At 36.4% G+C, this 13,084-nt stretch overlaps 2 protein-coding genes across 2 annotated transcripts; one reads left to right on the top strand and one right to left on the bottom strand.

Moving 5' to 3' along the window:
- Positions 1-205: 205 nt before the first annotated feature.
- Positions 206-4,064, bottom strand: LOC143259998 (uncharacterized). The gene is made up of 4 exons (XM_076524415.1): positions 3,973-4,064; positions 2,087-2,294; positions 741-814; positions 206-658 (listed from the first exon to the last, which is right to left on the bottom strand). The coding sequence occupies exons 1-4, from the start codon at positions 3,979-3,981 to the stop codon at positions 590-592; spliced, it is 360 nt and encodes a 119-aa protein (XP_076380530.1). The 5' UTR covers positions 3,982-4,064; the 3' UTR covers positions 206-589.
- Positions 4,065-7,608: 3,544 nt separating this feature from the next.
- Positions 7,609-9,200, top strand: LOC117227914 (zinc finger matrin-type protein 2-like). The gene is made up of 4 exons (XM_033483456.2): positions 7,609-7,769; positions 8,176-8,470; positions 8,553-8,698; positions 8,781-9,200. The coding sequence occupies exons 1-4, from the start codon at positions 7,761-7,763 to the stop codon at positions 8,922-8,924; spliced, it is 594 nt and encodes a 197-aa protein (XP_033339347.1). The 5' UTR covers positions 7,609-7,760; the 3' UTR covers positions 8,925-9,200.
- The last annotated feature ends 3,884 nt before the right edge of the window (positions 9,201-13,084 follow it).

The following is a 13,084-nucleotide window of genomic DNA, read 5'->3' as shown; positions in this document are numbered from 1 at the left end:
GCAGCTCGGCGGTCCGTACACCGCATAGACGTCAGCCACTAGGAACTGCTGAAGAATCCGTACAGTACACATATGCCGTCGTAGAAGAGTTAATTAAAGGAAAAGAAAAAGCACTTTATAGTAACGTTAAAATATATTTATTGCTATATCTTGTACAGAAATGTGTATATTAGGAAAATGGTGGAATTCAGTGAAGACAATCGAAAAAATATATAGATTATATAATATACATATCGTACACACATACAGTACGGTAAGCTATTGAAACGTTAAGGTCAGTGCGGTTGATCCCTGACCTTGAATTGTCCAATGTTAATTTACAAACTCAACAGTTTGCACGAAATGATGAAGTGTCACCACTATCTTTCCTCATACATACATATACATTATTAAATTATATACATATATACATAATTAATCATCATCATTATATGTAGAAATAATTGTGATCTTTATATGCAGACTAGTCACAGCATAATATATATCGCGAAAATACAAGTAAACAATTTTTATCCTGACTAGTCTGCATATGAAGATCACAGTTATTTGTTAAACTGTGTTTTCAATGTTTTCCCAACCAATCAGTGACCTATAGACGAAGTCTTTTTGGGTCCCTTTTTCCGTCAGTTCTTTCATCTTCATTATTGCTTGTTTTATTCTGTGGACAGCGAGAAATGATGCTATTAAAAATCCTACTTTCAACAATATGTTTATAGAATCTTAATAAAAAGGAAACAAACCTCATCCCTCAAGTTTTCAGATATTTGCTTCAAGTTAAGGTCATCTTCTTCAAACTTCTTTGCATTCATATTTTCTGGAAATGTAGGACAATTATGTATGTCGAAATGAAGGAAATTTTCTTTAAATGCGTCTAAATTGGATCGATGTAACAGGATATCAAAATATGAGCAATGTTACTATATTGCAGGCGTGTGCGGGATCCCGATGTTACGGGATCGGGACGAGACGAAGAAATTCGAGCGAACATTCGGGGATCCTTTGTATAATAAGGATCAGAATCCTTTGTATAATAAACATTCCTGTCTGCCTATTTTCTTGTATTTAGGATTATTGTCCTGATAAAACTTAAAACTGTACGGGTACACCCATATTTATAGCACTAGTAATTAAATTTAAAAAAAACTGTCCAAATATGTCATTTTGTCCATAATACCATCGATAAAAACTAGTTCACCTATACCTACGGACGAGATATAACCCCACGCTATTACACTCCTACCACGGTGTTTCACTGTTGGACTTAAATTTGAAACGTTTAATTCTGTATTTGCTTTACGCCACACCATTTTTTGACTGTCGGATCCGTAAAGATTAAATTTGCTTTCAACCGAAAATATTATTATACATCATTCCACCACCAGTTGTCTTTGTAAAAATATTCTTTTGCAAATTTAAGACCGACAGTGTGAAACACGGTAGTAGAAGTGTAATATAATGTAGGGTTATATCTGGTCCGTAGGTATAGGTGAACTAGTTTTTGTCGATGGTATTATGGACAAAATGAAGTATTTGGCAATTTTTATTTTAATTTAATTTATAGTTGACAACTGAATCCAGAACAGATCTCGTTCGAATTTCTTCGTCCCGTCCCGAACTTCGGGATCCCGAGACTCATTCGGGTATATTGTATTATAAATAGTAGTAAATGGAAAGAGAATGTAATGTATTATGTTTCATTCCAATGATCTGATCGTTAGCTTTTTAGGTACGACCGAATTCTGCGCAAGGCTATTTCTCTGGACGGCAGAGTCTGATACTGTATATTCTATCTGTATATTGTTAAGACTATTATAAATCCATGCGAAGACAAAAGAAGTGTAATGTGACAAAACAATGCATATGAAGATGATTATTTAATTCAAACGGAGAGCGAGTGAGCCACTATAGTGGCGCGTCGTTCAGAAAGATTATATCTGCGAAAGCCGCTATAATGGCGTGTCGTTCTGAAAGATATACGCGGAAGCTACTACACATAGTGGCGCGTCGTGCCTAAAATGTTAATTGATTCCTTCACATCAATTCTTCACATCATTCCTTCAATCACAGATATTGCAGTAATAATCACCAGTTTCAGAAGATGGTGTATTCTTTTTAATATCTTCGCTCTCCACCAATTCGGATCTTAATTCGTCACGAATTCTATATTTCAGCCACTTCTTTCTCACGGCTTGTAGTTTCTGTAGCTCCTTTTCTCTTTTCATAGTAGCGTCTTCTAATTGGAGAAGTCTTTCATGTTCTTGCCGCCGCCATTTGCGTCTAGGAGTCTCTGGTTCCTGAAAAGTATATAACAAAAACCTCATGAGTATTTACACATAAATCGATTATAATATTTACATATATTTGAATAAAATTAATCAATTATTTTCAAGCAATTATTTAATGCGCATAATTATTATCACGAATAACTAATAAATCAAAGCAAACAATTTATAATCCTTTTACAGAATTTGATTAATATCACTACAATGTATTAAGATTATTATTGGTTATTGTGGATTATATGCGTTAACTTTATATCATAACAAATCTGTTTCTCTTAGGCCCAACGCACATCGACGTGCCAGACTCGGTCGTGCTCCAAAGCCGAATTATTCTTCCATTTGATTTACATTGTAGTGTTCACACTACGCGTGCCAGGTCGCCCGGCACCGCCAAACGTGTTCACACTTGCTGGCAGGCCCGGGGCCAGGCTTGCTTCGTCCGTAAACAAAACAAAGCAAGACGGTACTACGGATCTGATACAATGTGGACAGAGCGCGCAATCTTTCATTTTAGCGTTGCAGGCAATAAACTCGGGAAAGCATTTCTATTTAACATGTAGGCTAAATCTATGAAGGCTAAATGGTGGCTCGACTCCTGGAAATCATCTTTGGGTCATAATTCAATAAAATGTTAAATTCTGAAGAAAATAACGGCTTTTCGGAGTAACTGCATATTACGGATGGATTAGTATTGTTTCACGAACAGATAGGGTCGAAAGGGACTTTCCCGATTCTTTACGGCTTTGAACGCGGAACATTATGTATACTCAGTTATTCGTTTAAAAAATACATTTTCAATTGTGCAATGAAATATAAATTTTAATGTAAGATACATTTACACAAAGGAGTAAAATGGAAAATCGACTATCAACACGTACGGTACCACACAAAATTGAGTGGACATTCTTCAAAACGCAGTACATATCTCTTTCAAAACTTGGACTAAAAAACTAGAATTTTTTTAAAAATGATAGTGGGTTTTTAATTGATAGATCTTTAATTGTTTAGAGCTCGTTTTAAAATCAATCGATTTCGATGAAATTTTCAGTACGGATATAAGAACTACAAAACGCATTTGTAGGGTCAGATAAAAAAGTTAAAAAGCAGAAGGTTTTTACTTTTTGTTGTCATTTCAAGTAATAGCAGTGTTTAAAAAAAGCATTACAGTCATTCTCCAGTAGACTAGTTCTACTGTTATTTAGAAAAATTCTACTCCTTTAGTCAGCTTTAAAAAAAATACTGCGTTTTGAAGAGTGTCCACTCAATTTTGCCGGTTATTTTTATATAAAAAAAAGGTCATTTTTATCTTTATATAATTAAACGGCGCATGTTATTTTCTTGTAAATTTATAAATTAGACAATCACTTCGATACGGAGGATGTATAAACTACAAAAATAAAAATCTCATTTGAATCAGATAAAGCTCACGATTGCATTGAAAAGAGTCCCTTCAAAAAATAGTGAAAAATAAAGGAGTTATTTGACTAATGAACGACTAATGTGAATATGTACTCTCAATCGAGCACGGCTGCTGGCACGTAGATGTGCATCGGCTCTTATTTTGCTAGGGCAACTAGTAAAAATGACAGCTTATATTTTCAATAATAACAAGGATTTTACTTTAACAGTTGATGTATCATACAAGACTTAATAAAAAAAATTGTAGAAATATAAATTAATGATCACTTACTAGAGACATTACTTCAAATTATTAAAACTTTGGATCACGAATGTTATCACAACAGAAATATAGTACAGAACAGCACAGACGTTCACTGTTCACCATACGCAACAAGACTAAACCCACGTGCAGAGTAACCGGGTTTAAATACCGGAGCAGGTAGCGAAGCTCCTCTGATTGGTTGACGCTTCGCAGCAAAATAGTGCCGCCCCCACAGTTTTACGCAAAGAGAGGGAGTGGCGAATGAGCAAGATAGCACGTCAACAGAACCTCTAGCGAATTAGAGGTCTTTTCGAATTAGCGATCTCACTCTATTCGTGCATCCGTTTACCTGCCGCTCTGTCTGAAACACTCGGTGCGATATTCGACTTGTACTTTTCGCCCTGTAGATTTCTTGACCACAGCAGCGTATTGCAGCGTATTTACGCGAAACAACGATCATTTATACAATTATTGAAATTTTCGAAAACCCGTAAGTTATATTCGTAGCTTATTGTTTCTAGTTTATGAGTCTGCAGAATTTTTTTAATTCAGCCATCCCAGCACTTGGGATCAATCAGCAATCAGTGTCCTATTCTACGAGAAGAATTTTCGAAAACAAGGAATGATTTAGCAATTTTATACGACTTTTGCTCGGAAAAATTTGAAAAACAAAGCTGAATTTTGCATTCACATTCTCATAGAAGGACTACATATTTGATTTAGTAATTACCTACAAAAAATTCTCGAACTCCTTGTTTTAGAGAATTTCGCAAATGTAATCCTGAAGTTTGAATCTCGCGCAATGCTTTCACGCTCAGGCGAAATCCCACCATCTCCCGAAACCTTCCAAGAAATTATTTCATCTATTTATTCAAGCAATTTATTCCATCTGTTTATTCGAACAAACTGTTTCATCTATTTACACTGTCCGACGCGATTTTTGATTTCCTATAGCCACTATGAAATTCTTGTAGAACTTCGCTCCCCGATCAAGGATCCGAAAACCGAATTGCTCCGTCACCCTCAGTTTTCGAGAAAAAAACGAGCTTTTGTAAAAACCCAAATATTTCGACAAAAATGAGGTATTGCATGAAAAGTAAAAACGTTAGAAAGTTCTAATCGGTGTTAAAAGATAGAGGAGAGTTTCCGAAATATAGTGGCATGCAATTTATTAATTGTTTTTGGTCCTAAATAGCAATAAATTAATGTCAAAGTTTAAAAAATTGTCCACGTGCGCAGTTTCTCTGCAATATATTTGTACTTTTACGAAAAGTTGTTTCTCCTGCACGAAAACTCTACTCAGGATCGGATTCTGTAGACATTTCTGAAAAAGGAAGGGCCCGGTAAAAGTGTCCGAACGATATACATTTCGAGTAGATTGAGAAAATGCTCGACGGCAACATGTACACGACGTTTTGCCGCCATATCCTTCGCTGCTCGCTTCCACACCGATGGAGGGATCCAATGGTGCACCCACTTTTCGTAAATAATATTTGAATTTTGTTTAGTACTCCAATGTTCTGTTTTTTTTTACATATTTCTGTGGGTAATAATCACCAAACTGTGATATATTTCACGAAAAAAATCACACCAGAGTATTTGCAGTGGGTAACGAAAATATTCTAACACTAGTATAATTTTGACTTCTACGCCATATAATTAAATAAATATTTAAATATATATTTAACAATATGTTTCAAGAAGTCTAACGCTTTGAAAATGATTATTTATTCATGATCGTATTATCGCTATAATTTAAATGATAATTGTATACATGATATACTTGTAATTCGAACAAATTCAGAATAAAATGAATATTTTCGTTCATTATTTTTCTTTTATTATTTCTCCATTTGAAAATTAATAATCTTACTTCTATATTCCTAAAACCATGTTTTCCGTACTTTTTAATTTTTGATTCACAGTTTGGTGATTATTATCCAAAGAAATATGTAAAAGAAGACAGCACAATGAAGTACTAAAAAAAATTTAAAGTAGCACGCCTCATTTTTGTCGAAAATTTTAGGTTTCTACAAAAGTTCGTTTTTTTGCAAAAACTGAGGGTGATGGAGCAATTCGGTTTTCGGATTCTGGTTCATAGTGGCTGTAGGAAATCAGAAAAAAGATTTTATTTTGTCGGACAGTGTTATCGGAACAAACTTTTCGGTCCATTTATTTGGACATTTTACCATTATTCGAATCAGAAGGGGCTGCATTCGAATTTTAAGCGGCTACATTTATATGAAAAGATTGAAGCCCAGTTCAATTGGCACACAGTGATCGAAATAATTTTCTTCATGGAGTAAACATGCATTTAATATGCAATTTTTCATACCTGCGATAATTAGTTTTGTTGGAGCCGTCCTAACTGCTAGGCTTTTACGACCAAGGTCTCCGGTCGGGCCGCCCTTGCGACGTACAGTTTACAACTTCCTTCAGTTAATAATAAAGGTCTTTTTCAAGGCCGTAAATACATGCAAGCAGGGAAATTCGTCGTCATTCATTCCAGAAGTGAAAATATCTATGCGCAAATGAAATAAAATTTTCTGTGTAAGCCATTTCTAATTGCTAGTTCACTACTAGAGCCCTTGGTTGTAAAAGCTTAGCAATTACGAAGGGTCCGACAAAACTAATTATCGCAGGTAACGTCGATCCTTTTATTGCTGACCTAGGAACCAACAATACCCTGTTCCGGAACCGTTATTTCATGACATGCAAAATGAAAAATTGCATACTAAATCATGTTTACTCCATGTAGAAAGTTATTTCTATCACAGTATGCCAATTGAACTGGGCTTCAATCTTTTCATATAAATGTAGTCGCTTAAAATTCGAACATAGCCCCGTCTGATTCGAATAATGATAGAATATGTCTGAATAAATGAACGGAATAGTTTGCTCCGATAAATAGATGGAGCAGTTTGTTGGAATAAATAGATGGAATAAATTGCTTGAATAAATAGATGAAATAATTTCTTGGAAGGTTTCGGGTGGTGGTGGGATTTCGCCTGAGCGTGAAACCATGGCACGAAATTCAAACTTCAGGATTACATTTGCGAAATTCTCTACAACAAGGAGTTCGAGAATTTTTTGTAGGTAATTACTAAATTAAATATGTAGTCCTCCTAAGAGAATGTGAATGCAAGATTCAGCTTTGTTTTTCAAATTTTTGAAAGTAAAATTCGTAATAAAATTACGAAATTATTATTACATTGATTGCTGGCCGTTCCAATTGACAAGTGCCGGGATGGCTGAATTAAAAAAATTCTGTAGATTCATAAACTAGAAACAATGAGCTACGAATATAACGTATGGGTTATGGAAAATTTCAATAATTGCATAGACGATCGTTATTTCAATACGTTCGCAAATACGCTGGAATCTGTGGTCGAGAATTCTACAGGGCGAAAAGTACAAGTCGAATACCGCGCCGAATGTTTCAGACAGAGCGCCAGGTAAACGGATGCACGAATAGAGTAAGATCGAGTATAGAGTAATGGATAGAGCAAGTCGCAAGCGTGGTAAAGTGAGACAAGCTACATTTAGTCGTCAGAGTGACATATTTCACTAGGGATTCTGCTGCTGTTGTGTTGTCTTGCTTACTCGTTACTTCCACTCTTTGTCTAAAACTGTGAGGGCAGCACTGTTTGGCTGTGAAGCGTCAACTAATCAGAGGAGAAGCAGTTTCTCTACCTGGTCAGGGTGCCCCCGCAATAGTGAGGCTTGGTATGGTGAATGGAGAAGAACTGTGCTGTACTGTAGTGTATTTCTGTTGTAGATAACAGGTTTAATTGAAACTTTAATAATTTGCAGCAATGTCTATGGTAAGTGAACAATAATTTATATTTCTATAGATTTGTTGATTAAATTTTGTATGATATATCTACTGTTAAAGTAAATTCCTTGTTAATATTGAAAATATAAACTGTAATTTTTACTAACCTAGTTGTCCTAGCAAAATAAGAAAAACAGATTTGTTATGATATGCAATTCCCAAAACGTAATCAACAATAACCAATAATAATTTTAATACACTGTAGTGATATAAATCAAATTCCGTAAAAGGATTATAAATTAGTTGCTTTGATTTATAAGTTATTCGTGATAATCATTGTGCGTATTAAATAATTCTTTGAAAATAATTGGTTAATGTTATTCAAATGTATGTAAATATTATAATCGATTTATGTGTAAATACTCTGAGTAAATACTCTGTTATATACTTTTCAGCGACCTGACGATCACAGGCGAAAATGGAACAGGGAAGAGTACGAAAGGATAGCTCTTCAGCGTCTCCAGGATGAGATCGCTGAAGAGGAGTTGGGAATTCCAAAACAACCAGCTGTGAAAAGAGAATTGTTGAAACAGAGAGATTACAAAGTTGATCTTGAGTCTAAATTAGGAAAAAGTGTTGTTATTAACAAGAATACACCATCTTCTCAAACTGGAGGGTATTATTGCAATGTATGCGATTGTGTTGTGAAGGACTCAATTAATTTCTTGGACCACATCAATGGAACAAAACGTAATACATTACATTCATCTCCCATTTATCACTATTTATAATACAATATAGCAATATTACTAATAATTTGATATCCTTTTAGATCAACGTAATTTGGGCATGTCAATGAAAATAGAACGTTCTACATTAGATCAAGTTAAAGCCCGTTTTGCAATGAATAAAAAGAAGTTAGAAGAAAAGAAGAAGGATTATGATCTAGAACAAAGAGTAAAAGAGTTGAAGTTGGAAGTTAGTTTCCTTTTCATTAGGATTCTATGAACGTATTGTTGAAAGTACGATTTTTAATAGTATCATTTCACGTTGTCCACAGGAAGAGAAGATCAAGGAATATAGAAAAGAAAAGAGGAAAGACAGAAAGAGAAAAATCGATGAAGTTAATGAAAACAATCATGGGCCTTTGGATGAAATGGCAGCGATAATGGGTTTTAAAGACTTTGGGTCTAAGAAAAGGTGACAATGAAGATTTGCTGCATTATTTATGACAAACAAATGCCTTCTCTAAAGGGGGAAAACAGTGGTGCCACTTCATAGTTTCGTGCAATCTGTTGAGTTTGTAAATTAACATTGATCCGTACAAGGTCAGGGATCCACAAGACTGATCTTAGCATTACAAAAGGTTACTTTTGATTTCAATATTTATATTCTCAGTGAATTCCACCATTTACCTAACTACTACCTTGTATGACTTAATGTTTCGTACACGATACAACGATAAATCTATTGAACGTAACTAGAAAGTGTTTTTTTTTCCTTTAATTAACCCGTCAGGGATGACGCACATTGGTCGGTTTCCATAAGAAAAGCGGAAAAATTTCAGTGGCTTCAAAGTAACCCATCTCTCTAAATCATCCAAAATTTAGATCATCGTTTAGAATTATTTCGATCTTTGAAAATAAATAATTTTTCAGAATTTAATTTATTTGATATGTACTTAAATTGTGTCACAGGCTAATTATGTCAAGTGAATATGTTGTATTTTCATTTTATTTTTTGATTATGAGTTCGGTAGAGTTCGCTTTGATCACATTTTGAAGAGTGATGCCTTATATTAATAACAAAGTAAAAATTGGCTGCCAAATGGCATTATTATTCTTATTCTTATTCTTATTATTATTATTATATATACTAGTAATATAAAAATGAAAAAGTAAGGCTTAAATATATAATTTTAATTGTTATATGTTTTTTCCGCTTTTTTTGTATGGAAACCGACTACTTTGCGTCGGCCGTGCACAGTAAGAAACCGGGAAATGCTCGTAGTCCCTGAAGGAGTAAAAATGATTCAAATCTTTCATCATTGATAGTCTGGAAGCATCTCTTATGGCGAAATCGAGAAGTTTTTTTCAGTTTCCGGACAGCGCTAATTGGGCTAATTGTAGCGACAGAACGCTCAAACTGTTAGCCAACTGTTAGTAATTTTGGCTAACAATTTAAGCGTTTTGCCACTACCCCAATTGGCGCTGTACAGAGGCTAAAAAGAGCATCGTGATTCTACCGCAAGCGGCACTCAAGTCGATTAATGGCGGTAAATTTGAATTACTTCAACCAACGATGAAGAAAGTACTCTCCAGAAATGTTTCGTGGTTTCTAAAAATATTCTTTTCAAGTTTATACAACCCTACATTCAATCGTGACTGTTCTTTTGACCAGGTTAAGCCCAAGTGTTTGGCAGAACAATAGGATTTTGTATTAATTATAATCTTTAAAAGAAAACGGTACTTGAAATATAAACAACAAAACAGAATCGACTGCAGACTCTCTGCAGAACAATTAAAGAATACTGCTACATTATCTTCATAACATCTGTTTGTTACGGGTTCTAATTAGTAGAATTTTGCCGGTCTAGATCCTCCAGTGTACAATTTATTGGACGTTCAACGGGGTCAAAAAATTTGATTCGTGTGTTCTGTAATCCAGAGAACTGTGTGCTGCCACGGTAAAAGTTGAAATGGTCCTGCGGTCGAAACGAAAGTGGTGTTGACGTCTGAAATGTAGCTGTATTGTAATCGTTTCTACAACTTTCTCTCTTGCGCGTCCGCGAACGTCCTCTTTCTTTCACATCGGAGGAAGAGGGACGGCGATCCAGTGGAGAGTTCTATGGGTATTCGCGTCCATAAGAAGGGAACGAGACGAAGGTGAATACACAAGTGTACTTCTTTCTCTCTCTCTTTCTCTCTCTCTCTCTCTCTCTCTCTCTTTCCCTCTCTCTCTCTTTCCGACCTGCTGCAGCCGCGGAGATTGAAACCAAGTCCGTACGCTTCTCCTACCTGATAACTTAGCTCTGGGACCGTTTACTTGGTTCATCTTAGGCATCGTAGTTCAGTGTAGTCGTCACTCGTGGCCACGGAGCGTCCACGAGTGCGGTCATGGTACCGAAGGTCAGCTGTCCGTGATCTAGGAATTGGTACCAGTGGTTTCGGAGATCGACGCCGATCCTCCTCCAGTTCGCACGTGATTCGCGATCGGACTGTGCACGTGTGTCGACGGTGCTCCGACGTTTCGATTATCGTCGCACGTTTGTTTTTCTACGCAGTCATAGTGCTCATATATTTTCTTTCCAATTTTACGGCGAATCGAATGCCGGCAATCGGTGGACAATTTCGATAAAAGAGAAAGTCCTCGCTGAAAACGTTGGGAACAATTGCTAGATTCTTTTCAGTTGTACGCGGTAGGCATTTGATTTCGAGATCGTTAACAATGTGACCGTCTATAGGAGTTATTTGGGATAAAGTGATTCGCGGGATTTGGCGCGGAAGCTTGATGCACTCTTGCGAACCTGAGTCGCTTTATGAGACGGTTTACAAGCGCCGGTTCTGCCGGACTGTTGTTACTCAGCTGCGTGGAAAATCGACGTTCTTCATCGTCTAACGATGCCACGAACCCTTCAACCCATCCAGGAATGCAACTCGGGAAAGTCGAGTAAGTTTATGCGCATACTTTTATCAATTTTCCATCAATTTCAATTATTTGCTTTAGACAGGCGATGCTTTTAAAGCATTGGCGAGAGATGAACTTGGACACGTGAACATTCAGTGTTCGACAATTTTCATTCGTTACTACTTGCAACTTACTCTGCTGTTTACAAAACAGAAATTTCCGTAAAGATCCCCGGTTCGGTAATATTATTGAACTCTTTACACTCAAAGCAATTTATTGTGCCCATCGGCAGGAAAATACATTGCAAGTATTTGTGAATGTGTTTACTTTAATTCATTTGATTGGTTTCTTTACGATTGTACACTATGAAGCAACAAATTCCCAAATCAGCAAATTAACAATTAGTAAGTTATTACATTACAATTGAAGAAAAATCGTGTCAGTATTCCATATTGCAATTCTTCTATTATTTTTTATTATATTTATAATATAATATAATATAATATAATATAATATAATATAATATAATATATATATATATATTATATATTTATTATTATCTTTTTATTAGTATCTTAATTTTCATCAAACACATTATCGCAATTCATGTTTTCCTAATGACATGTTAGTTCGTCCGTAAGTTAAAGAGTTACAATTATCAGTTTCTAATTGAATGTTATTATTTCTTCAGATGTATATATAAATTGTTCTCTTCGGTAACAATAGCGAGTTTCAGCGTCCCGATGATTTTACAAATAAATAGCCGCGCACGTTATCCGGAGCGAGAACGTGACCGGATTCCCGATAATAGTCGCGGCAAACAGATGTACAAATTACCGGATACCGTTTTTAATAACGACCTTCTGCGGAATTACAGAGCGGGGGTTCCTTCGCGCCTTGTCGATAAAAATTCTTCGGCGAGCGGCGCGAACTTTAATTTACCGTTTTCACTGCGTTCGCGATGCGATGCGATGGGATGCGACGCGAACGCAGTGTGCAATTCGGATTGTCTTCGAGCAGATAATCGCACGAAGTCCGCCGCCGCGAGCAGCATACTCGTTCAGCAACGCGCACGGTTTCTTGGTCTGAAACTACCAACTGCACTTTCCCTTTTCTTTTCCACGGAAGTGAAAATGATCGGGCTAGAGTGAATTCTCTGTTCATTATACGGCGTCTGCTCACCGTTCCTAGCCTCGGACTCTTGTTTTCAGGATTTCTGCTCACTCGTGCGCGATCGGACGCCTGTGTCGGATCAATGTCCCGGAACGCTCGAGTAAATCGCTCGCCGCGCGATACACGAAACTGAATTTCACGTTCGAGCATGCTTTTTATCGGGTCTCTGTGATTCTGAACGCTCCGAGGAACAATTAGTTGAGTGCACAGTGGCGGCGATACGTGCTGGCGAATCGAACGATGGCCCTGGTGCGAGGTAATTAAACATTTCGATCGAGGGGCGGTTCTGATGTAACGTGTTACAGTCATTTTTCCCTAATTCGCGCTTAGTTCGCGCACAAAAGTGGACAATTTGGGAAGAGGAGATACGATCATTCGAATCTTGCGGCTCGTTTTTATGGTTACCGATTGTCAACAACTGTAAAAACGAGACGCAAGGCTCGAACAATCGCAACTCCTCTTCCCAAATTGTCCATTTTTGTGCGCAATCTGAGCACGAATTAGGAAGAAATTACTGTACTTTGGGATTATTTTTTTGAGAGAAGTGGAAAACTGTGTTTGCGT

This window comes from Megalopta genalis, chromosome 9 (genome assembly GCF_051020955.1).
Source record: "Megalopta genalis isolate 19385.01 chromosome 9, iyMegGena1_principal, whole genome shotgun sequence".
In the NCBI taxonomy this organism is placed as follows: Eukaryota; Metazoa; Arthropoda; class Insecta; order Hymenoptera; family Halictidae; genus Megalopta; species Megalopta genalis.
This window is presented reverse-complemented; position numbering and strand designations above follow the sequence as displayed.